The following is a 25,290-nucleotide window of genomic DNA, read 5'->3' as shown; positions in this document are numbered from 1 at the left end:
TCAGGGGAACAGGACAGAAAAGGTAGTAGTTGTGTCCTAACTCTTGCTTTTGTACCCACAGCAATAGCAAAGCAGTATTATTTTTTTCTCCTTCAGATTGGGATGCCTCTTCCCTCACCCTTGATAAGCTTGTGAGCTATTTGTATAGGAAGCCTATGGTTTATAGGTCTGTAGTGGGATGAGGAATATGTGATTAGAGGGAATCCGGATGAAGAGGAACATTTGCATGTATACTTCTGCAGGAAGTGGGAAGGGTTTGCAATGAAAGGAACCAGCTAGTGATTGTGTGTTCTGCTTGCTGCAATGACAAGGTATTTGTGCTGTCAGACTGAAGAGTTAAGACCAACATTCAGTCTCCAGTAAGTGGGTATTAGCTAACGGAAAAATGCAGATAGGGCAAGCGTAGATACGATGGTACTTTCTGGTATGCTCCCCCAGCCTCCACTAATTTTTGCTACAGACTTTAAATTGGGGTGATATCTCTGCATTTAATAATTTTAGATGGGAGTTTCTTGCATTAATTAGGCTAGTTACTTTGGTGTTTGTGGAAATACCTACAGCTTCATGTGACAATGAATTCCCCAGCTTCGTTGCAACTGCTCTTTTTTGCTTTGCTATCTGCCAGTTTGATTTGGTGCCTCCTCATTCTTCTGTTGGAAGAAAGGGTGAGCAAGCGTTCTCCAATTTTCTCCGCGCCACTTCTGACTTTATAGGCCAGTATTGTGTTCCCTCATTTGTCTCTTGTAAGCACAGGGCATTTATAGTTCTTTGTACAAGGCTGGGCATCTGGTTTCTGAGTGATAATAGTCAGTTTGGAATGGCTTTAAGTTGGCATTTTCACGTACACATGGAAGCAACTTCACTGTTTTGTGTGCATGCAAAAATAGAGTGCTCTCCTCCTCCGCTCCTCTTTCAATACTTACACATTAACCTATCGTGTACTGCAAAACACATTGAATTCTACAATGTTTGCTCTGAACCCGTGGCTGATAAACAACTGTTTTAAAATCCTCTAACTTAAATTAGAAAAAACCTAAAAGTATTAATAGAATGTGAACTAAACTACCTTCTGCTGTTTCCATTGTGCCTTTCTCTTACAAAGGACAGCTATTTGGGGAGGGGAGTTGACATTGACTGGAAAGAGGAAAAAGCAGCAATTGGTATTGGAAAGAAGGACTTAAAAACATAGAGACTTTGCAGAAATAAGCAGTCCAATACCCTTTCTTTCACTGGCACTGATGCTGTAGCACAGCTGTAAAGCAAAAGGGAGAGAAGCAGTTCAGAAAGAAGTTGTTTCAAGACCTTCAGTCCATATATAAAATTCGACACCAAAAGAATTCCTGGAAGAGCCCTGTTCCTCCTCATTGCCAGGCTTGTTCTCTGTCTGTGACTATCTGGGCAAATATTTACCAGAATGCAGGTGATTTCAACCTCAAAAGCTCTGAAATATTTGGTGTCAAGTCAATAGGAGTAGACTCCTCATCCATATTGTAGAACTAGAAGAATTAAAAATCAGTGAAAAATTAGTTATCTTGGTTTTCGGATTCAGGGAAAAAAAAAAGTCTTTCCAAATCTCAAGAAAGAAACATCAGTTAGTGCATAGAATTGTATTTGTAAAGATCGGGATAATTAATCGTATCACGGAATCCATCCATCTGCTGAAGCAGGGCCACCCAGAGATGGCTGCCCAGGACCATGTCCAGATGGTTTTTGAATATATCCAAGGATGGAGACTCCACAGCCTCCCTGGGCAACCTGTGCCAGTGCTCGGTCACCCTCACAGTGAAAAAGTGTTTCCTGATGTTGAGAGGGAACCTCCTGTGTTTCAGTTTGTGCCCGTTGCCTCTGGTCCTGTGAACCATAATCACTGGACTTGCAAACACTTTCTTTGCTGCTTTTGTTTTCCTGACTTAGCTGGAAGAAGTGAAGTGTTTGAACAGATCATAGAATCATAGAGGTTGGAAAAGACCTCTAAGATCGAGTCCAACTATCAACCCAACACCACCATGCCCACTAAACCATGTCCCTAAGCACCTCATCTACACGTCTTTTAAATACTTCCAGGGATGGTGACTCAACCACTTCCCTGGGCAGCCTGTTCCAAGGCCTGACCACTCTTTCAGTAAAGAAATTTCTTCCTAATGTCCAGTCTAAACCTCCCCTGGTGCAACTTGAGGCCGTTTCCTCTCGTCCTATCGCTTGTTACTTGGCAGAAGAGACCAACACCCACCTCACTACAACCTCCTTTCAGGTAGTTGTAGAGCGCGATGAGGTCTCCCCTCAGCCTCCTCTTCTCCAGGCTAAACAGTCCCAGTTCCCTCAGCTGCTCCTCATAAGACTTGTGCTCCAGGCCCTTCACCAGCTTTGTTGCCCTTCTCTGGACATGCTCCAGCACCTCCATGTCCTTCTTGTAGTGAGGGGCCCAAAACTGAACACAGTATTCGAGGTGCGACCTCACCAGTGCTGATCACCTCCCTGCTCCTGCTGGCCTCACTATTTCTGATACAGGCCAGGATGCCATTGGCCTTCTTGGCCACCTGAGCACACTGCTGGCTGTCAATCAGCACCCTCAGGTCCTTTTCCTCTCGGCAGCTTTCCAGCCACTCTTCCCCAAGTTAGCAGGGTCAAAGTTAGAGCCCTAGAAATAGTTTAAATAAATGGGGGAATAACCTTGATTTTGTTTTAATTAGTGCTACCCCTGCCTACTTTTGGAAAAGTGAGAGGATGCACAAAGGATGTAACTGGAATGAATGTTAAAAGAAAATACTACCATTACTTAATTTTAGTCTTTCTTTGCTGAAATCATGTAACAATTTTAGATTGTAAGTTACTTTTTAGAATGGAATAATTCTCAAATCTGCATATTAAAGTATAAAACTGAGCCATTCAGTCATATATGAAAAGCTTTTTCCTAAAGAAAATTTCATATCTCTGATTCATCTCCTTTTGGTTAATTTCTGACTTGCATTTTTCTCTTAATGGGCATGGCCTTGTATTTTGTAACTCAACCTGTCTTTTAAGACATAGAGCCTCTGAGCGATAGAATGAAAAATTAAACAGACTTTTAATTAAATGGGTATTTCCCCAAATAGTCTTATTTTACCAAGGATCTCACAGAGCAAATAGGCAGTAGCCAGCTGTGCACTACATGGAATAAACTGCAGTCCTTTCCTGAAGTTGGATATCCTTATAATACACAGATATATTAATATCTTGGCATTCTTGCCAAGGAGGCTAAGGGCTAGGAATGGGTTGGAAAACGTATTGCTGAGAAACCCCAAGAGTGGCTGAATCATTTCAGAATTGTGCTGTGGCAGACGGAGCACAGGGGGCTTGTTTCGTTATTACAAGCAGTGATATTTGCTGTATGACTGGAGCGATCTGCCTTTCTAATGCTGTAGCTGGTGCATTTCATAGCTCAAGTATAGCCAATTCTATGGCTGAGCCTAAATTTCCAATGCGTTTGCACTTGGGAAAGGCATCATAGAAATTGAAGGTAAGATTCCTGTTGAGTCTCCTAGATTTTAGCTTATAATTCTTTAACTGTACGTAAGTAGCTCAAAAGCAAAAATTAGACTTTTAATCTTATAGTCAAATTTATTTTTCACTGCTTTATCTGTGCAACTCTGTAGTTGGTCTTGTTATAGTCACTGGTTTTACCATGGATGTGGTAAGGCTCAGATGCCCAGCTGTGGCTTCAGTGAGGCTCTACAGTGGTTACAGTTGGACTAGAAGCAGGCAGGGGTTTCATATTCCAGGAAAATTTAGGAATTAATACAACTTTCATTATGGTGAGAAGTTGTCAAACTTTCAGGCATGTGCAGTGAAACTCCTCGTGTCAATCCAAGTCACCAGAGAAGTGCCTGCAAATGTTCTTGGCAGGGTATTTTTTTCAATACATGCTCTACATAATTAAAAAAAAAAGAGAAAGAAAACTCATTTTATGATTTCATGGATCTTTTCCTGGGCATACCACTTTTGTCTTTGTCCTACTGATATTAGGGCTAATAACTGAGCTATATTTAGAGGAACTGCATGTTAGACTCTTGGCTTCCTCCTTTCTACATAAAATTTCAAAGGATCAAATAGCTGCAACTGACTCTGCGTCAGCTGTGATTTTAAATAAGGGTGCAAATCTGCTCGCTGCATTTATCCTAGTCTTTTTATTGTTTTTACTTCCATTTTATGGAGGAAAAGGGAAGTGCATAACAAGTTTTCCCTCTAAAAATGGGCTTGAAAGTGGGAATTACTTTCTGAGGAGTTTGCCACCTGTAGTTAGTCAGATCCACTGACTGAAAATTTTAATGAAACATTTTCCACTGTTTTCATTAGTTCCAGAGAACAAATCCATTTATGAGATTTAGATATTACTCTGGCTCACATCTGTATTGTAAACACTTCACTGAAACACTTTCTGTAAATGTCTGAAAAGAACATGTTTTGGTGCAGTATTTTCATTGAAAAATGCTCTCTAAATTTGTTTTTGAGGATATTACTCTCATTGCCCAGCTGATAGCTGTATTTTTTGAGGAAGTTATTAATTTTTGAAGGGAGCAAAATATTCACATTTTTATAAACAATATGATTAAAAATACCACGCAAGTTTGCACTAAAAAATCAGCTTGTTTTACTAAATGATTTTTTTCAAAAAGCTTCATTTTTTTAAACATGGGGGAAAAGTTTTAATAAAAACGATTTTTAATTACATTTTCAAATTATAAATTAGCTGGAATATTTGGTAGTGTACAGCTGCCTTGTATTTGTTGCTATTTCAGACTGACCTGTGGAGTGGTTCAGTTTTTAACGAAGTCTTACTGCATCAAGTACTTGAAGAGATTTTTCTTGTCTTGCTGAATACGTTTTATGTTTCACATACTCACACACCAGCATGTGAGTATTTGTTGACAGTGAACCCTATAATTGTCTGTGCTTGCTCTGCTGTGCAGGTTTAAGTATTTTTAAAACATTGGAGGTGCACTGAAGGTGTTTGGCTGGGCTAAGGGGCAGCAGTAGTTGGTCAGCTTGTCGCTGAGCTGCCTTTCAGGAAGTGAGTAATATTGTGTGTGCCTTCCTGCCTTCCTTTTGCTGTCTTTATCTGGAGTTAGAGGTCTGGCACAGCTTAGTAGGTTGGTTTCCAAGTTTCCCGTGCGAGGTGTGCAAGTGAGATGTGTTGGAGCTGGAACTCAGAAGTCTGCAACAAGGGTGCCCAGCAAGGGACCTGCATCTGACAACGTCGTGTGGTTAGACCCACCTTCTACTGGAGCCAGCACCAGAAACTTGAATCGGACGCCCGAAGGGTGCCTGTGGGGCCAAGGCCTCCTCTCTCCAGGCACGCTCTGGAATTCCGGTTGAGCTGCGCGACCCCAAGCCCGCGCTGCTGCCATCCCCACCCCGCCGACCACCGCTCGGGCCCGTTTCACGCCGCCGCTTCAGCGGATTCACCGCGCCGCCCCCGCGCAGCCGCTGACGGAAAACTCCCGTTCCCCTTGGGAAAACGCTCCCTCCGCACGACGGTTACGGAGGGGCGGGTCGGGCGGCGGCCGGCTGGGGAGCCCGCCTTGCGGGGGGGGAGGGAGAGCCCCAGGCGCCCCTCAGGGAAGGGGCTGAGGCGCCTCCCGTCTGCAAAGCGGGAACGCCGAGCGCGGCTGCGGCGGGAGCGGAGCGCTCCCGGGCGCCCGGCTGGCCGGCAGCCACACAAAGCGCCGCTCTCCCCTCCCTTTGTCTGCGTGGCTTTGTCTCCTCCGTCCTCCCGCCGCGGGCCGGTACTCCCCGCCTCGGGCCGCGGCGTCCCCTTTGTGCCACCTGCGCGCCGTGGGAACGGCCGCTCGCCCAATCCCCGGCCGGCCCGGCGAGCCGCTCCGCCAGCGCCGTTTTTCGTGTGGCGCCCGCACAGGTGCAAGGGCGGCGCGGAAGGCGCCGGGGCGGCCGGGCGCGCCGCGCCGTCCCCCCGCGGGGCTCGTGCCGCCGCCGCCTCCCCACTCGGCAGCGCGCTGCCTGCGCGTGCGCGAGGGCCGCGCGCCCCTGCTGGCTGACGCTCCACCCAGGGCGGGAGGGAGAGGGCGGCGCGCGTCGCTCCGCATGGAACGCAGAGCGCGTGGGGGGCGGAGGGGAGGGCAGGAGACCGCGCGCGCGAGGGCGGGGCGGCCGGCCGGGCGCGCGCGCGCGGGCAGCCCGGCGGGCGGGGCGAGGCGATAACCCTTGCGGAGCTGCCTGGGAGACCCCGGGTTTGGGGCTGCGCCAGCGCGCGCGGCACCTCCCCCTCTCCCCCCCCCCGCCCCCCCCCGAGCCGAGTGGAAGGGGCTGGGGTTGGTGCCAGCAGCGGCGTGAGCGCTCGAGCGGCCGCCATTTTACGCCAGCTCCAGCACACTGTCCGGACACACCGAGGGAGCGGAGAAGGGGGGCAGCTCCTCAGCACGCCGAGCCGCTAGCCGCGCCCCGAGCCCCTTCGCACGGCGTTTCACCCCCGCAGCGACAGGTCAGTCGCTGGGCGCCGGCAGGCGGGCCGGCGGGCTCAGGCTCGCCGCGGCTCGGAGCGGCGGCAGCCGCCCGCGGAGCGGGGTGGGAGCGGGCCGGGGCAGGGCCGGGCCGGGCGGCAGAGGGGGTTGAGGCGGTGGAGGGGAGCCGGCGGGCGGGGCGGGAGGCGCACGCTGGGGCCCTGCAGCGCTGTCGGGCCGGGGCCCGGCTGCCAGGCGCTGCGTGATGGGTGGAGGAGCTGGCTGCCTTCGTGGCCGCTGCTGTCGGGCGGGGGGCGGCCGGGCTGGGCCGGTGCCCGCGTACTAGGCCCGGCAGCTGGCCGGCGCTGGGGAGGCGGCGGCGGCCGGGAGACCCGGGCCGTCCCCGCGCAGGGCGCGTGGCTCTCGCCTCATTGTCCTGCCGGCTCCGCCGCTCCATTCATTGCCCGTGAGGGGCTGGGCCGGGCCGGGCCGGGGGGAGCCGCTCCGCAGCGGGGCGAGCCGCGACCTCGATGCCCGGTGTGTGCGGGTGAAGGGGAGCCGCTCGGGTCTCGCGTGCCCCCGGTCAAGTCGTGAGGCGGTGGGCGGCGGGCAGCGGCGTTTCCCGGTCGGGAGACGGGGCTGGCGGCGGGCCCCTGCATTGTTTCGGGGAGAAGTGTGACCGGGGGGTGGCGGCGGGGCCGGGAGGCGCCGCGAGCTCCCCGGCCGAGTGGTGAAATCGGGCCCGGGGTGTTGCAACCGCTCTCCAGGGGGAATAGGGTGAGAGGTGGGGAATGGCTGGGGTTTGGGGTGGGGGGGAGCCGCTCCTCCTGCGGGAGTGTGGCGGAGAGGGGGGGAAGTCGGTCACTGGAGGAAGTTGTAGGACATCTGAACGCGCAGAGCACGTGTTTCCATCGGGCTCATGGCGGCTGCCGCTGCCGCCGCCACCGTGGGTGGGTGCGGACTGGGAAGAGGGCTTTGTTCCTCTCGCTTGCCCGGCCGACACCGGAGTGGAGGCGGGAAGGGATCCCGGCCGCGCCTGGGGCCTGGAGAGGCGGCTCGCTCTGGGGGGCAGCGAGTTTGCAACGGGAGGTGGAGGCAGCAGCGAGTGTCAGTGACGGTATCGCGGTGGTAGCGGCGGCTGCATGTGGCAGGTTTGCTCTTCCTCCCACCCCCGCCGTTGGCTTCTTGCTCCATTTCTAACTTGTTCAGAGCCTCTTAGGGAGTGTGTTAGAGAGACAGAGAGAGGGAGGTGAGTCAGAGTGTCTGGCTGGGTTGTGTAAAACCTGCAGTGAAAGCTACCCCACCCCCGCTAGGCAGTGGTGTTAGGGCTTTCCTTTGTGTTAATGCTTCTTTTGAGGAATTTAATGCGTCTTCCAAAATTAAAAAGTGTCAGGGAAGTGGTTACGATTTTTTTTTTTTTTTTTTTGCAAGAACAGGGCAGTCTGTTGCATGTATTGTCACTTGAATTGTGCTACTTGAAGATATTTTTAGCTTAATTATGATGCTTATTGCATTTGAACAGATATTCGGAAACATGGCTACTGAACATGTTAATGGGAATGGTACTGAAGAGCCCATGGATACTTCTGCTGCAGTTACCCATTCTGAGCATTTCCAGACATTGCTTGATGCTGGTTTACCACAGAAAGTTGCTGAAAAACTAGATGAAATTTACGTTGCAGGTAAGATGTAAAACTTGCAAAACCACACCTAGAATATTTTATTGGATTCTGCTGTCTTTGGGCTAAAATAGCAACTTTTTGTGGTTTCCAAAAGTATGGGAACTGCAGTCTTACCAAAATCTGTGGATGTTTTCCATTCAGTGCTGTAATTTGTCGTAGTATTTTTCAGAGAAAAGTCTTGGGCCAGGCCACTTGGGCTGAGGGGTGGGAAGGAGGAAAAGTATGTAGGTGACCATAGCAACAGCTGGAATAGGCAACAGATGATTTTTAGGAGGAGTAGGTGATGTGGTCTTTGTGCATTTTTTACAGTAGTTGTAGGTAACTGTAAGTAACTGAAGCCTTGGTATTCATCTTCTCATGTAAATGATACTTCGTGACATAGTATTTGGGCTTATGGATGCAAAGGTTATTGTATTGGTTCTCTCAAGCATGGTAATAGCTAGCATTTTTTAAGCTTGATTTTTGGATTGTGGTGGTCACTTTTAGTGCTGTAGTTTATTTGGCTTTATAGTCTTCTCAAAATGTAGCAAGCTACCATTGCCAGCCAAGCTAAGTCAGGTTTTGATAGATCCTTCTGAATTCAGCTTCAGGATATTGAAACTAAACTTGGCCCGTGTAACACCTGGGTTTCACAGAAGTCAAATGAGTACATAAATGCAGTAACTGTTACTCTGAATCTGAACTTTTTTTGACACTTTTTGATGAAAAAAAAGGTTAAATACACTTAAATATTTACCTTTAAGAGGACTAAGTGATTTCTTAGGCGTAGTAACATGTTAATCAGTGATTGATTTAGGGGTCACTGAAATGCGTTACATGTGTTGAAAGTGGTTAAACAAAGATTGCTGCTCAAATATAATTAGTAATTTTTTTCTTTTCTCTAGGGCTAGTTGCACATAGTGATCTAGATGAAAGAGCTATTGAAGCTTTAAAGGAATTTAATGAAGAAGGTGCATTGGCAGTGCTTCAGCAGTTTAAAGACAGTGATCTCTCACATGTTCAGGTAATGTTAAGCAATTTAGAATGTAATTGTTGAGGGATAAACTGCTAGTTGAGTGGCAAGAGGTTTGCTTAAGCCTCTTCAGCGATCCATATGTGATATGTAAAACAGGCACTGTATTAGTTCAAGGTAAAACTAGATTCTGGCTTGTCATGTTTTCAGAACTGAATATCAATATATCTTCTGCAGAACAAAAGTGCCTTTTTATGTGGAGTCATGAAGACATACAGGCAGAGGGAAAAACAGGGGACCAAGGTGGCAGATTCTAGCAAAGGACCAGATGAGGCAAAAATTAAGGTATGTGCCTAAAAGATAAAAGTTATGCGGTCTATCTGTGGTTTTTCAAAGCTGTTGTGACACATACCTTGGTTCTTCTGGAGCTGTGCTTTTCTTAAAAAGGCTACTTTAGATTATTTGTCATTATTTGAAAGCTGTCACTTGCATTTTTATCTTACAGTTCATCCTCTTCAAGAGGAAGCTTAATATAGTGTTAATTTCTGGAACTGAATGTATATAAAACTGAAAAAGATTTGACAGATTGCTTTATGTCTAGGTGAGACAGTTCTATTATTTCACAATTAAAAGTTTTCCGAAACTTGTCAGCATAGCTCTTTCGAGTTCAGAATGCGTAACTTCAGCTACTGGTGGTTGTTTTTTGTTTCTTCTTTGTTTTGTTTTGTTTCTTCTTCAGTTCAGGTTTAATAGGAGGAGATACCACGTGTGTCTGAAAAGACAGATTGTAATGGATTTAGGATTTAGCCCACTTCTTATGACATAATCACTGTTCTCATAAACTGTAGCCCAAACTGCCTTAGTAGTGGACACGTTATTTCTTGGACTGAGTCCTCTGCTAGCAAGAGACTCCTGTGTCAAGAGTTAGGCATACTATGATTTATTTTAAAATTCTGTGATGAGCAACTTTATCAAAGCTTAAGGAAAGGAAAACCACCTAAGTATGCTTAGTCAATGTCTTAAAAAGTGAGAGAATCTTTCATCTTTAACTTTTCATGTGTAAACTGCAAAATAAATGTGTTGTATATTACAAATAACTGTGTAGCTTGTGAAACTAGAAAATCTCTTTTTCTCCTGGCTTTGAGGCTGGGATGCTATTAATTATAAATTCAAAAAAACTGATACAGTTTTTGTCACTACCACATAACAACAATATGAGGACTTAGTTAACTAGCTTGAAGTAGCATAGCTTTTACTGCTGATGGCTATAGCATTTAAAATAACTTTGCAGTTTTCCAGTTGTGAAATGACTAACTCTTGATTATAATTAGGCTTGTTTAATATGCTGTTGCTTTGTGTGTAGAGTTGATTTGTCTTTGTACAAAATTAAGAAGGACTAATTTCAGAGGAGTTTCTCATATATTTGCATACTGAATTTCATCTAACATTTTAAATTGGTAGTATATCTGTAACTGTATGCAGTGATTCTAGTGAGGATCAGTTGTGCTGGTGTGCTCCATGTGCCCACAAGGAATTGGGGGCATGGTGGGGGGGAAGGATAGGAGAAAGGAAGTAGTACTGCCAATTTAGTGGTGGGATACCTGAAACAGTCAGTACAGTATTCCAGGGGTGTAAGCACTTAAACATGTGTTCTTTAACTTCACACTTATGAGTAATCTCATTAAGTGAAGGGAACTCCTGTGCATAAATGTGTGCAGGATTGGACATGCCAAAACAAGAAGTGGCTCAGACTAAGATCTTTCTAATTAAAGGGAAACTTGCTATTCCATTACTTGGCCTTCTTTTTTGTATGAAAATGAAGGAATTGGGAAAACTCTATGTGAATCTCTAATTTTCTAGCAGCGTTTCTTTACCGGATAGTTTTAATAATTGTTTTGCAAGCTTCTTGTTGAAGTACTTAGCAGTAGGCTTGTTCGCCTGAGGGAGTTTCAAAGCAGTACAGTTTAAGAGGAGTTATAAGCATGTCTGTTTGTGAATGAAGGGCATCTAAACTAGCTCAATTTGTATATGATTTTAAAATTTTAAGTTTCTTACTTGAAGGCACTCTTGGAGAGAACCGGCTACACTCTTGACGTGACTACTGGACAGAGAAAGTATGGTGGACCTCCTCCAGAGTCTGTATATTCAGGACAACAACCTTCCGTTGGTACAGAGGTAAGGAGGAGCTGTTTATGTAGATGTGTTCTTATTCATTGGGAATATTTTTTTATAAACAACACTCTGTATGTCTGTTGTAGATATTTGTGGGCAAGATTCCAAGAGACTTGTTCGAAGACGAACTTGTTCCATTATTTGAGAAAGCTGGCCCTATATGGGATCTTCGCTTAATGATGGATCCACTAACTGGTCTAAATAGAGGATATGCTTTTGTCACTTTTTGTACTAAAGAGGCAGCTCAGGAAGCTGTTAAACTGGTAAGATTTCTTTCTTGGATTTTTTTTCTTTTAAGAACACTCTCTGGCTTATAAGGAGTTGTCCTGATCCTAATGCTTAAATGCTAAAGATGATACTGTCACTGTTAGATCCATGCCTAGATAAATGTCCACTGGATGTTTTTAAATATTTCCACGTTGTGTATAAGTTTTTACTGGCTCTATTAGGGACAGGAAAAAAAAAGCCAGTGGACTGCTGTTTTGTCCGGTTAGTTGTGCGTTTATTATTAACAGAAGTTGTATTCGCGGCGGTGACTTCTGAGGTGTCTGCGCCCGGGTGAGCTGCGGGGCGAGGCGGCGCGCGGGTTGCTGTGGTAGCGGGGAAGCGGCGGTCGCGTTCCCTGCCGTCTCTGGTGTGCCTGTGCACCGGCAGGGGGCGCCGTGCTGGAAAAACGCCTCTGAAGTCACGGAATTTCGTAAGATACTTCAGATGGGAAGTGCTCGCTCTTGAGTGCTAGGGTCTGTTCTCTTTGCTGCAGCTGACCGGGAAAAGTCATAGATTCTGCCAGATTAAAAAACATTTCCTCTGTTTTACACAGAGGTGTGAAATAGTTTCATATAAGGAATAGGCCACTCTTAAGCTTTCCAGGTGTTACGCATGCAGTATCCATCACCAAAAAAAGAGGGGGGGGGGGAAGAAACATGGCCCTGATCCTCACACTGCCTCTTTGTTTTTCTAGTTAAGTTGAATTTTATTTTTTCGAGCTAGTTACTACTGCACTGATATGGCCAAGATCAGTGTGCAGTATGACCCTCAAGAGTGCTAACCATACTCATTCTGAGGTGTACTGATACTGTATTAATACAATAGGGTTAAAAATCTCTGTTTTGTAATAAGGTACATCTTAAACCGTTAAGGTACCCTATTGACGTATGAATAATGTAAGTCGGTGGAGACAAATCAAGCTGAAGATGGGAATGTGTTTTGAAAAAGTACAGAAATGTCTACAAAAATGGAAGTACAAAAATATCTGGATATGCTGTTTAGCTTTTTAAATAAGAATGGTTGGTGTTCCTGTGCGCGATCCAAATAAACTGAGGATAACTGCGTATACCTCTCTGTGCTTTTGTTGTTAACCTTGCTATTTATATTGTGTGTGAACTCTTAAGAGTAATGCACATGGCATAGCAAAAGAGTGAATCAAATCAGATATGTTCTCAGAGGCACCTAGTAAACAAATTTTTTTGAAAGGGAATTTTTCTTCACTTAGCTGGATTTTGCTTAAAGGCAGCACGCTCTGAAAAGTCATTCAGGTTGTGATTCCATAAAAGTAACATCAGATCCTAGTCTCAGTCTTCCACTAAATGATACAAGGGAAGGAGTACTTGGTATCCCTTTATATCTGATCTTTGATATGCAGGGGGGAAAAAAGCGTTGAGTTCTGTTTTTCAGTTAAATAGCCACTGAGTGTAATAGTTGAAAAGTGTTGTGATTGATGGGGCAGTGTTTTAGCCTTCATGCTAACTTCTTTGAGGGCAGGGCTAGTTTTAAATTGGATCCTGTGGCATTTTACAGCTTTTGAATGGTTCCAACCATAGTTGGCTAGCTGGTTTGGTGTGTTATAAGTTTCCCAACTTGTCTAGAAGTGATAGCAAAATATGACCGTAGAGCTCAGTTGAAAATCATGGGTCTATCACTTGTTTTAGTTACACATGCGTGGGAGAGGCTGCTGACAGACCTCTTGGAAATGCTGAACCCTTGTTCCTAGGCATTTTAATATCCTAGTATTTTAACAGGTGGTGTTCTTTTTAATACTACCTATAATCTTCTGATGTGTATACAACTTACATCCCAGCTTTCTGGACTCTCTGGGATAGGGATTCTTATTTCTCATCTTCTTCCCAGAGGCTTTCTTTTTTTTTTTTTTCCATTCAGGACTCGGTGAGGTATAGCAAAAATGAGAATAAAAATCTCTTCATTGCCTGTAGGCTTCTGAGTAATAAGAGACAGCTATGAGGTTTTGTCAATATCCAAACTGCAGCAGAGGGTAAACTGACCTGTCTTCAGGCTCTTGCAGTTGGTGTAACATATTTTGCATACAATTCATATTTGCACGGCTGTTGTATCGTCCACAGTCTTTATAACAACTTAATGTAAAACTGAACTAAAATTTTTGGATAAACTTAATGTTGACTTACCCTATTCATTAACCAGAAGAAATCTTGTAGTTTAAAAGGTTGAAGCCTTGATTTTGTTTATGCATATGCATTTTTAGACCTCTTTAAAAAGAGGAGAATTCCCTAAACTGTGTTTGAAATACCTTTGGGGCTGTGCTTGAGACAAAAATGGAGTGATGCTATGCCCTGATACTGAGAAGACTTACAGATAGGAACAGTAGTTAATTTTATGTCCAGTACGTAATCCAGTGTGGTTAACCCTTGCTGCTTAAGTAAAAATGGCATCTCAAATATTCACAGAAGCACTGACTGTCAGAAGTCTGATTTTATTTTTTTTTTTTCAACCCCAGGCATTTTATTCCCTGTTAATGTGTTTGTGTTTACCTTCTCTTTTATACTGGTTGAGTTAAGAAATAGAAGTCCAGTTGTGTTCTTTTGTATACATGTTCAATTCTCCCTCCAATTTCATATGTGGTTGTTAGATTTCAGTTTTTAAAAAAATTGAGTGATTAAGGTTATTATAGACATGTATAGGGTAAATACTTGTGAGGTGAAGCTTGTAGGAAAACATACTGAAAACTATAGTAGCATACAGTGTATTTTTCACTAGAGCAAGTGTAAGCTTGATCAAAGTGCAGGTACAGGTGAGTTATGCAAATATGCCCCTTAAGTAGTTTGCCAGCTATGCATAGCAGTACAACTTGCCATTTGCTGCTGGAAATAAACTAAAGTTGCTGGTGAAGGTTTAAGTGGATAAAATGACAAGACAGTCCTTATGCGTACTTTGACCTGTTTGTGAGGAGGTTCTTACAGAACTTAGTAAAAAAAAAAAATCTATGTATTTTAGCATCTGGAGGGTAGTAATATCTCTGTTACTAACTTCAGGCATTGATTCAGGACAGGAGGGGGAAGCAGCGTGCTGACATAGCTAATTTGGTAGCCTGACTGTTTTGGCGCTTTACCCAGATCATGATTTGTGCCTGTTCATGTCTAACCTAAGTTTACAGACGATATGCAAACTATTTACCTAAAAACACTGACTTTATATTCAAGAGCACCTAATTCAAGACTGTTTTCTCTGTGTTAAGAGAAACATACAATGAAAAGTAGTAGTTAATGTATTGTAGTATGAAAAAGCTACTAGAAACTACTGTCAATGTGGAACTGCAATATGGTAGAATATTTGAATTTTTTTTAAGTTACTACTTTGTTGCCATGAGTTGTATGAGAGGCTCTTTTTGGCTTAAACATGTAGCCAAACTTTGGTCTTAGACTTTAATAGGAACAATCGGATAATATCTTCTATTGTCCATATGGAATAGACTATTTCAGTTGGAAGGGACCTGCAATGATCGCCTAGTCCAACTGCCTGACCACTTCAGGGCTGATTAAAAGTTAAAGCATTATTATTAAGGGCATTGTCCAAATGCTTCTTTTAAACACTGACAAGCATGGGGCATTGACCACCTCTTTAGGAAGCCTGTTCCAGTGTTTGACCACCCTCTCCGTAACGAAATGCTTCCTAATGTAAAGAAAGTTTCCCAATGTACACTTCAGTTAATGAAGAATCAGTTTGTGTCTTGTTTCCAGACTAATAAAGTGTCAGCTTTTTTTAAAGGTGTTTCTTTGAAGTATTCTTTTTGAGCTACTGTAATCTGTCTCTTCGTTAATGTGTATAAGTCTATTTATTAATGACCATAATAATGTATATACATGTCTTCCTATGCAGCTGTTTCCTATTTTAAAATCAACTATTCCTCTGCCACATGGGCAACAGATATGAAGATTAAAAATCTTTTACTGTATCCTATTATATTTTGAGACATAATTAATTGGGAAGATGCCACTCCAGATCATTTTCACATGTACAGTTCTCCTTCTAGCTCACTTTTGGTGCAGTTGTCTAGCTCTGAAAATTTTCAGTGATGTAGTTTTTGTTTGCATGAGACAAATATAAATAAACAAACATTGTCACCCTGATTTTGGTGTACAAAGCAAGAAGGGGTGTGGGAGAACTTGCTTATGCAGGAAGGTTTACCACTCAACACAAAATAACTCATAGAATATATAGCTAGATTGAATTTTAAAAAGCTATCTTGCTACTTGTCAATAAGATGTTGACCACAAAATACATTTTCTTAGCTAAAGAACTGTCTGTTGCAGGGCTTCCAGTTGGAAACGGGTTGATGTACCATCAGTTGACCTCCCTGCTGCTTACTTGGATCATGCATGTCTGTGTCTGCATCTCAATGAAAGGCATTTTTTGTCATGAGATGTCTACAGTAATGCTTCCCCTCCCCCACCCCCTTAAACTGCTGACTTGTTCAGGGTGTCTTCTAAACAATCTGTTATGGTAGGAGCATTTGAACAGAAGTCTTAGGACTTCTGTCCTAAGTAGAAGGTTCTTCTTGCTGTTTGCTATCTTTACATGTGTAATCTATGTGCTTTGGAAAGTATTTGCCAATTGCTCTTGCATATGTTGTGGAGAAGACCTGATCACGGCTCTCTTTCTTTTGTCAACTATGGAACTTTAGAAGGGAATCTGACTTTAATTGTAACTGCTGTCTTGTATTATACACAATTCAAGAATTCATAGATACAATATATAGAGGAACTTGCATTTTTTTCTGCACTGTTGTGAAGGGAGAAGCCTTGACCTTGATGACTTGGACATAAGATTTTCCTTTCATGGTTCTACATGAAAAAGTCTCTAAAGAAACATGTATTAAGAAAGAGGCTTGAACAAGAAGGGAAGAATAGTGGTTGGCTGAAATTGTGGAGATATCTTGGAGAACATGGGTATATTTCAGAACAGTTGAATATGCATCATAAGAATGTGTTAAGCTCCCAAGAATTTAATATATTATTAAATGCTGTGTTTGCAAAAGTAAAATATTTGGTATGCTGTTGGAGGGGAGTGAAAATTATCTGTAACTGATGATTGTCCAATTGTTTTTCTTTCAGTACAACAACCATGAAATTCGTTCTGGAAAACACATTGGGGTATGCATCTCTGTTGCCAATAATAGGCTTTTTGTTGGTTCTATTCCTAAGAGTAAAACCAAGGAGCAAATTGTTGAAGAATTTAGCAAAGTAACAGGTGAGTCAATAACTATGTTTTGTAGAGCTGGAGAGATGTCAAACATGATGAGTGATGAACTCTTGGCTCATGGTTGAATGATGATTAATCCAAACAAAGACCACTCAGCATTTGTCCCGACTTCTAGGTGTTTGGTTTTTTTTTAAACTGCTGTTGTGCTGAGGGCTGAAATATTTGTAATTAGACTAGATGTGTGGTTCCAAGTTTTACCTAGAGAATTAAGTGTGTAATGTTTAAAAAAAGCCATTCAAAGAAATAGATGGTTTAATTATTTCAATACTAATGAATGTTTTAAAGTGTTTCAAGGCAAAACTGAAGCAGGTTGGAGAACGTAACTAGTTCTGTGTTTCAGAATTCTTAATGGTTTGATAAGGATCTCTTTTTGTTAATGGCATATAAACTGGCGAAGGTAACATTTAATGGCTTTCTCTGTTACTCAGTGATATACTTCAGGTTCCCTGGAGTAACACTGAAACTTTTTAGATCGTACAAGTTTGATCTCTTGTTGTTTAGACACCCATGGAAAAAACATGTTGATAAGTGGTGTGACTTAAGGGTTTGAGAGCAGAACTGGCAAAGCGTAACTTTTGGCTGCCCTTATCTCTTCTCCATTCAGTTAGAGGAGAGGTACTCTTCCATAGCTACTAAGCTTTCTTCATTTAATAAAAATGGAACCTGAGTTGGGATAGTCTAGTGTCTCTCTTCGAAAATGTCCGTCTTGAAGATAGGGAAATTTTATTATGTACATAGTCTCAAAAGTCTAGTGTGTTCATGCTTTTTTGGAACTACTTATTAGGTGCATACTTACCAGAAAGATAATCCCTACTTCATAATACAAGTTCATGGATTGAAGCCATAATAAATAAATATTTTGCTTAATTTCAGAGGGTCTTACAGATGTCATATTATATCATCAGCCTGATGACAAGAAAAAGAACCGGGGTTTCTGTTTTCTTGAATATGAAGATCACAAAACTGCCGCTCAAGCCAGACGTAGGTTAATGAGCGGCAAAGTGAAAGTCTGGGGAAATGTTGTTACGGTTGAATGGGCTGACCCTATAGAAGACCCAGATCCTGAAGTCATGGCAAAGGTAATAAAGCTATAAGAGAACCATAATACATTTAAAGTGCCTTTAAAGTTCCAAAGTAAGTACTTCCTGACGTTAGCCTAAGTTTAAATAGCATCTTTCAGAGCATCTTCTTGACAGAGATGTTGTAGGTGAGATGATAAAAATATGAGTACACTCTAGAATTGATGTGAATTTAAACACTCTATTGACTGATGTTATTTTTTGCTCCCAAGGCTGAATGTTAAACATAATTTTGGCAAGAATTATGTTTGGCAATATAGGGTGTTGTACTTAATTTCTCATCTGGAAGTGGTGGTGGCAACTCCAAAAGTTAAAATGGTTTGTAGCTTAATATTTGGAGGGACAAAAATCTAGATGTGATCACAGAACAAGCCTTAGTTCTTTTTAACCCTGGAAAGTCATTTATCACTTCAGAATTGGAACATGTCAGTAAGACGCACAAACGTATTTTCAAAGTTGTGTTTTACAGTTACTTCTGAGAAGTTAAGCAATTACTTTGTATTTGGAACTCTATCTTTATTTTTAATTTGGGGGGGGATTAATTCCTTAAAATACTAAGACTAGTAATATTTTGGATTTCAAATATTTCAGTGAAACTGAAGTTGTCTGGAGTATTAACATTTTGAAGTACGCTGTAGCAGTTGTTTTATATATGTGTGTGACATTTTGCCAGAAATTAATTACCTGAATTTTTTTTCCATCAGATAATGCCCAAGCCTGTCCTTTTTCAGTTATGTTATGTAGCTGAGTTGTTTAATGGAAACTCCTAGCTAGCCCATATCCTTATCTCTTTCCTTTGCTTGCTTTTTTCCTGTGCTTTTACTGTCATCTGAGACACGTCACTTGCTGGAGTCCTACTTTGATGGACCTAGTAAGATAGCTTGGCTGGGATCTCCTCTTTGGTGAGCCATAAGGGGAAAGGGTTGGGGTGGGGGCTCATTTTAGGGAAAAAGCTGCTTTTGTAATACAGGTATTACAGAAGCTTTTGAACTAGCCTGTCTGCAGACTTTAGTGTTCTTGCCTGGCATCATAGACTGTCAGCAGTGGGGAAGAGTCTTGCAGGTAAAATTTGTTGAAGGTGGCACTTCCTAAATATGGCGGCTTATCTATCTCTTCAGCTTCTTGGCTCAAATCCAGCAAACTTAAAATAAATAAGCAGGAACTTCTGCTGACATGACTGAATAGATGAGCGGGAAGTGATAGGGGACATAATCAGTTATCTTTCCTAAGTAAGTTTACAAATGTGGGGGGTGAAAGGCTAAAGAAATTAAAGCTTGGTAGTGGTTTTCCCCATTTAACATACAGTTTTTTGAATGTGTTAATGCACATTGTATTGTTTTGTATTTGAAATGGGACATGAAAAGGGAAGAAATGTAAATATGGAAAATGTGCAGAAAATCAACTTGTATTCTTCTAGTGCCATATGCCAAAGATAGGGCATGGAGCTTGGCTTGAAGTATGGAAAAGTGAGACTATGTGAATGAGAATACTGAAAAAGTAGAGAACATCTAGCTTGTGTTTGAAGGCAGAAGTTGAGACAAGCATTGGTGTCTGACCTTTCTCACTGGCTGTGTCCCTTAGTTTCTTCTTGCAGCAAGGAAAGTCTGTACTCTAGTCTTTCTTGCCCACTTACTGTACATCTGGAGAAACTGATCACATCTGGCACTTCTGGAAGTATTAGGTTTACTTTCTGTTGTTTATTGCTGTCTTTCTCCTAAGGGGAAAGCAAATTCACCTTTGTAGCCAGAAAGTGAACAGCATTTTTCTAAATACCTCACAGAAGCAGCATGTCATTTCATCAATATATGGACATCTACTAATATAAATTTCTGAAATGTTTACTTAAGCCTTTTTTCCTTTCTCCTTTGCTTAAATGTTGTGGAGAATACTGTATGGATGCATACTTAAAATTTAAATGGGCTGTTATCTTAAATATGAAGTAGCTTGAGTGTGATGAGGTGGAAAGCTAGATTCTGAAGCTAGACATATGTGCTACAGGAGATTAGTGCTTGTACTGACAGATCAGAATAATTGGTTAAGGAATTGATTTCTGGTCCAAAGTGAAGTTTTTTCCAACTTCCTGTAGCTGTGTTGATAGCTTAATTTCTGCTAAGTGTTATTTTGATGCCTCTTATATCTGTAGTGCAGATAAATTTCTTAATGTTTTACTCGACTTCGGTAGCATGGTTGAGGCTACAGAGGACATTCTGGAGTGGCAGGTTAAGCAGCTGAATAAAGTCTCATGCTTGTGGCTGCCTGGTAGATTACAGGACAGGAGACAGGGCTAGTAACCCTTAGAGAATGTGGTAATGAAGTCTGAAGTGTTTGTGCTGTAGGTAGGAGGAGGAAAAGGAGCAGATCCCAAAGGTTTGGGGGTAGTCTAATCTTAAGCAGTTTTAAAAGTGGGTTCTGCTTTTATGACAAAACGCTGCTGTGGGTATGTTGCTTGTTAGGTGTGTATTTGTGGATGCTTAGTGTTGCTGTCTATAAGCCTTAATGAAGAGGACTTCCTCCCCCCCCCCCTTCCCTCTTTAGGTAGCTTAAATGAAGTAAAAATGGGTTCATCTTCTCTCAACCTATGCTTTAACCTGCCTCCTAGCTTTGATGTCTTTGACTGGTTCAGCTACGCTTTTAACCTGTAACATGACCAAAGATGTTAAAAAAATTCAGCTGTTAGAGATTAATAAGTTTGTCTAAACTGGAAAACATTTAAATTGGTTGCTTTTTACTTCTTTAAAAAAATATTGTGTTAGTCAGTTCATCTTGTAACAGAAAAGTGATGATTTTTGAGGTTTTTAATCATGTCTGACACTGTGTCAGTCATAGTGGATTTATTAGTGAAGGCCATGTAGGGTTCCTCATTAAATTCTAGTTTTCATCCTTTCCTGGAGTACAAGAATAAGGAACACTTGTTTGAAAGTTACTGGTTTTTAAAACCATTGATTACATCACAAAACTTCCTGTAGTTCATTTTCATGAAATAAGGTTAAGGTAGCAATTAGGACAGTTTACTAAAAATGGTTATTACATATGGGTTACAAGAAACAAAGGCTGCTCTTACTATCAAGGCATGTAGGAGAAGCTTAACACAGGATAGGAAGCAACCTTCCTCATGGAGCTGGCTATGACACTCATCATCTCCTGAGAATCAGCAAGAATAACTATTGCCAAAGACGAGAGTTCATACACTGGGTCAGATTTATGATCTGTAGTATCCCTTCTTCCAAACTCTGCATCCCATCCTAGTTCAGCTAGTGAATGAGACAAAGGTTTATGGAAGTCTGTCCTGTTTATTTGTAACTTAATTACATAGTAATTCTTATAAAAAGGGTGTCTGGGTTTATTGAGTTCCTGTATGTGGTGGGAGTAGAGATTATAGCTCTGCTGCAGAAATCGAAGCATGCTTTCTTTGCTTCCTTCACACCCTGTGTTATTTGTGTTGACCTTCAGAGTTAGGAGCAGGAAGTCAGTGCTGCCATATACAATGTTCACTTATGTTTTGTCATCAGCTAGTTTGAGACTACTAGAGGGGATGTGAACAGAAGTTGCAGGTCTTTGCAGCTGATGTGCAGCTGCGTTGTAGGAAGGTAAGACCGTGAGCATTCTTTAGCAGTAGGAGGTGACTAGACTGTCAGGGCATGGTGGCAGTGTATGGAAGGGACTCTCCGCAACAAGTCAGAGAGCCTTGTAAATTGTGAGAACTCATGGATGACATCATGCAAACATGCTAATGTACAGTCATTTAGTGCAACCTCAGTGTTGGATAAGTCTTTGAATACTAACGGGTCATTAACATACGTGGTTCCTGGTGTCCAGTGTACATTGTCTGCTATATTAGATAAGGCTAGCCTTCAAGCCTTTGTCAGACTGCTCTGTATTTTCTTTTATTGTAAGCAGTTCGTGGTTGATGAAACTTTATATTGATGATTTAGTCACTATCAGGCGGTTAACAGGGCATATCTCAGTAGTTGAAAGGTAACCAACCTCTCTGATCTTATAAGCTGCATAGCAGTCTTTGTGTAGCTTAAGAGCCATATTGCATGCTTTAGAGAGCTGGGGGAGGGAGTAGACTTTCAGAGTTATTTGGAGGTGTCTGTTCCTTAAGGGAAGGACACAGTTTGACTTGTGAGAAAGTCCAAGGGTGACATGGCAGTGTCAGCCTTAGTATCCCCTTCTGTCTGCGTTCTCTTCTAGCTGTGGATTCAGGTCACTGCCTGCTCCTCAGGCAAGCACAGTCCTGATGCTAGGTATTTGGTGCAGCTACAGCATGGGAACCACGAGTTAAGCAGCTTGAGAGCTGCAGGCCTGTCACCTCTGACCTAGATATTATAGTGATGACTGTTCTGCAAATACCTGAGCAAAAACCTGTCTAAACAATTAAATGTTTTGATAAGTTAATTATTTTGTGTGTATCCAATCATGGTTGCTTTCTTTCAAGTGGGCTTGAAAGTGTTCTGAGTTGAAAATTACTGCTGCTAGGATTCTTTTAAACGTTAACACAAACTGGATTGACTTTCAGGATACTAATACTTAGGTAATCATGTTTGAAAACGGGTTTAATATTTCTATCAGGGAATTTTGGAGCTAACTCATGTTGTATGAATATATAAATATATGTATTTATGTATATGTGTGTAAAATGCTGTACATAAAACATAATTATGTTTTCAGTACTGCCAGTAGTAATGACTTGCAAAACCTCATTTTGTATTTTGGAATTAGATCATACTTCTAAGTACTTTTTCTTTCTTTTTTTTTTTTTTTCTTTTTTCTTTTCCCTCAGGTAAAAGTTTTGTTTGTACGCAATCTTGCCAATACTGTAACAGAGGAGATACTAGAAAAGGCCTTCAGTCAATTTGGAAAGCTAGAGCGAGTGAAGAAGCTAAAAGACTATGCTTTCATTCATTTTGATGAACGGGATGGTGCTGTAAAGGTGAGTGAAGAGGACTGACTATGTGTGAGTGTGTAAGTAGTGACTAAACGTAACATTTAGAATCTGTATACTTCTTTTAACTTGAGAAAAAGCTTTGTCTGGAGAAATGGTAACACATTGACACTGATAACTTTGTCCTCTCTGGGTGTCTCCCAGAAAGATGCAGTTGCTAGCTTGAAAAGTGGATCTTAGATGCACCTTTCCTAAGTAATTCTGCTGATGAGTATCTAAGATAATCGTATGTGTTATCATTTGAATCTGAAGTGCCAGAAGTTGAATGACTCTTCTCGCCAAATTATTGGTAGAATCTAAAGCAGTTTGTCTAGGGCAGGTGATAAAAACGTAGGTAATCTTTTTGTTTTCCAGGAGCAGAATGACTTGCTTTTTATGGTATGGAATAAGCACCTTTTCTTTTTGATGAGAGGTGCTGGACAATTTGAGTAATTGTCATTCCTGGGTTTTGCTAGCCTGGTCTTGGTGTTTTTTCTCCTGTCATCTGTTGTTAGGAAGGGAAGGTGTAGTTCCTCTCCTGCCTATAGTGTATCTATCTTTTATGTTCTGTGGGAGGATGCAGGATACAAGGGGATTCAGTTTTTCTTACTCATCCAGATGCCTTAAAGCAGATGCTTAGGACGATGATGAAAAGAGTCTTTTCATAGGATATGTATCCCATCAAGGCTTAGCTATGTAGAGTCCCTAAAAGTGGTAGAATCTTTAGGATTCCCCTGTGTGAATTTAACTTGTAGCAATTACTGTGACCCATGGGAATTGTACGTGTGTGTGTGTGTTGGTGGGTGTTTTGTTGGGGTTTTTTTTGATGGTGGTTTGTTTTGGGTTTTTTTTTTGTGGTCAGAATGAGACTGTTAAATTCTAATTTTTGGCTTCTGGTTTAAAAAGAAAGTTACATTTATTACAAGTAGAATAAAGGAATAAAACCATACACTATTCTCTAGCTTTAGTAGTGTTTGCATGTGTGCCGACATTAGAAGTTTATTCCCTTATTGCAAAATCTGTACTTTCAGAAGACAGTTCCATCACTTCATTAATTGAAACAGCTTGCAAAGATTGAAGCCTGTTTACAGTTTTGAGTGGAAGATTTCTAAACTGATACATGCAGTCCTGGGTTTGAGAGCCAAGTTAAGAGGAAATGCATAACTCTGGAACCCATGATACTATGCTGTCTGATTATTTAAAAAAAATTTTTAGCTTTATATTGTTATTTTAGCTCTGGATAACAAATTTTAAAATGCATGCTCTAAAAGATAGAATAAAATGAATAACTTCAGATATGCTTAGAAGTATATTTAAAGTCTGGTTAATTCCTTCAGGCAATGGAAGAAATGAATGGCAAAGATTTAGAGGGAGAAAACATTGAAATTGTTTTTGCTAAGCCACCAGATCAAAAAAGGAAAGAACGGAAAGCTCAGAGACAAGCGGCTAAAAATCAGATGTAAGTGTAAATGCATGCACATATGTTGTATTACTTCTGAAAGACATGTACACTCCTACAGAATTAGAACTTCTGGGTGTTTTAATAGGTATACTATAGTGTATACAGGTTTTTTGGCTTTTCTGAAAATGTTGGATTCATTTAAGTTGTTTGCATTTTACTTAAGATCTAGTAGTGGTGTTTGTGAGAATTCAGGTACTGTTTTGCTCTGCTCATTGAGTGTGAGAGCACCAGAGGAAATGTTTGAAGGTCATGAAACGTACACACTTCTCACTTTTTATTCTAGACTTTCATATGTACTTCTGCACTGATGTGTCACGTGGGTGAACTTAGCAACATGTGCTCCTCCCAGCGGACTTAGCAGTACTGATACAGCCTCCCTCCGCTGCCCCCCCCGCCCTGTTTAGTAAAGTACCCACTGAAAGGAGGATCCTGACATTCTTTTTTGCCACTTCCAGAGGATAGATCTGCTCTTGAAGCTTATGAACTCATGCTAATAGATATCTTGCACTAATAAATGCTGAACATGGGGGAGAGGGGGAAGGCATTTCTTGCTAGTGTGTTCTGCTTAATGTTCTCATGTGTTTTTCTTCTTGGATATCTTGTAGCTTTCCTAACCATCTTCCCTCCCCCACCTTATTTCCAAAAATAACTTCTGCTAGTGCTGCTGTGCAGCATCCAAGAAGCCAGAATAGTGAGGTTACCAGATTAATACAGATCTCCAGATGGTGACCTACTGTACACATGGGATTGGTTAAGTTTGCCCTGCTTATAGTTCTTGTAACTTTCTTGGCCCTTTTGTTCTTCTTCCTTGGGCATCTGGTGTTACTGTAAGAAATGGATTTCTTCTTTCTTCTTTTGCTTCTCTCCTATGCCAGGCAGGCCTTTCCTGTTCTGCTTAAATCCTTTGGTGATACAACTTTATTTCTTTCTGTATATTCTGGATCTTGGCAACCATCATAAATACCTGTTTATTTAATTAAACTATAAAATGCTATTGAAAGTTGCACAATTTGCCTCTCAACACAGGCAGTTGTCTGCATGGTTGTGTTGTCTCTGGTTGGAGATACGCTTTCT

The 25,290-nt window shown here is 42.0% G+C and overlaps 1 protein-coding gene across 9 annotated transcripts in view; it reads left to right on the top strand.

Moving 5' to 3' along the window:
- The first annotated feature begins 6,143 nt into the window (after positions 1-6,143).
- SYNCRIP (synaptotagmin binding cytoplasmic RNA interacting protein) overlaps positions 6,144-25,290 on the top strand; it is a 35,198-nt gene continuing 16,051 nt past the window's right edge. For 5 of the 9 annotated variants that reach the window (XR_012672934.1, XR_012672932.1, XR_012672933.1 and 2 more), the window contains exons 1-10: positions 6,316-6,475; positions 7,957-8,116; positions 9,001-9,119; positions 9,306-9,413; positions 11,130-11,243; positions 11,327-11,503; positions 16,604-16,739; positions 17,625-17,830; positions 22,614-22,763; positions 24,092-24,213. Coding sequence is in view for 5 of the 9 variants with exons in the window: in XM_075145424.1 (XP_075001525.1) it covers positions 7,969-8,116; positions 9,001-9,119; positions 9,306-9,413; positions 11,130-11,243; positions 11,327-11,503; positions 16,604-16,739; positions 17,625-17,830; positions 22,614-22,763; positions 24,092-24,213 (1,280 nt within the window). In the remaining 4 variants the exon portion in view is untranslated. Of the gene's footprint in view, positions 6,476-7,956; positions 8,117-9,000; positions 9,120-9,305; positions 9,414-11,129; positions 11,244-11,326; positions 11,504-16,603; positions 16,740-17,624; positions 17,831-22,613; positions 22,764-24,091; positions 24,214-25,290 lie in introns of all 9 variants that reach the window. The other 4 variants (XM_075145425.1, XM_075145427.1, XM_075145426.1 and 1 more) reach the window with 4 other exon arrangements.

This window comes from Calonectris borealis, chromosome 3 (genome assembly GCF_964195595.1).
Source record: "Calonectris borealis chromosome 3, bCalBor7.hap1.2, whole genome shotgun sequence".
In the NCBI taxonomy this organism is placed as follows: Eukaryota; Metazoa; Chordata; class Aves; order Procellariiformes; family Procellariidae; genus Calonectris; species Calonectris borealis.
This window is presented reverse-complemented; position numbering and strand designations above follow the sequence as displayed.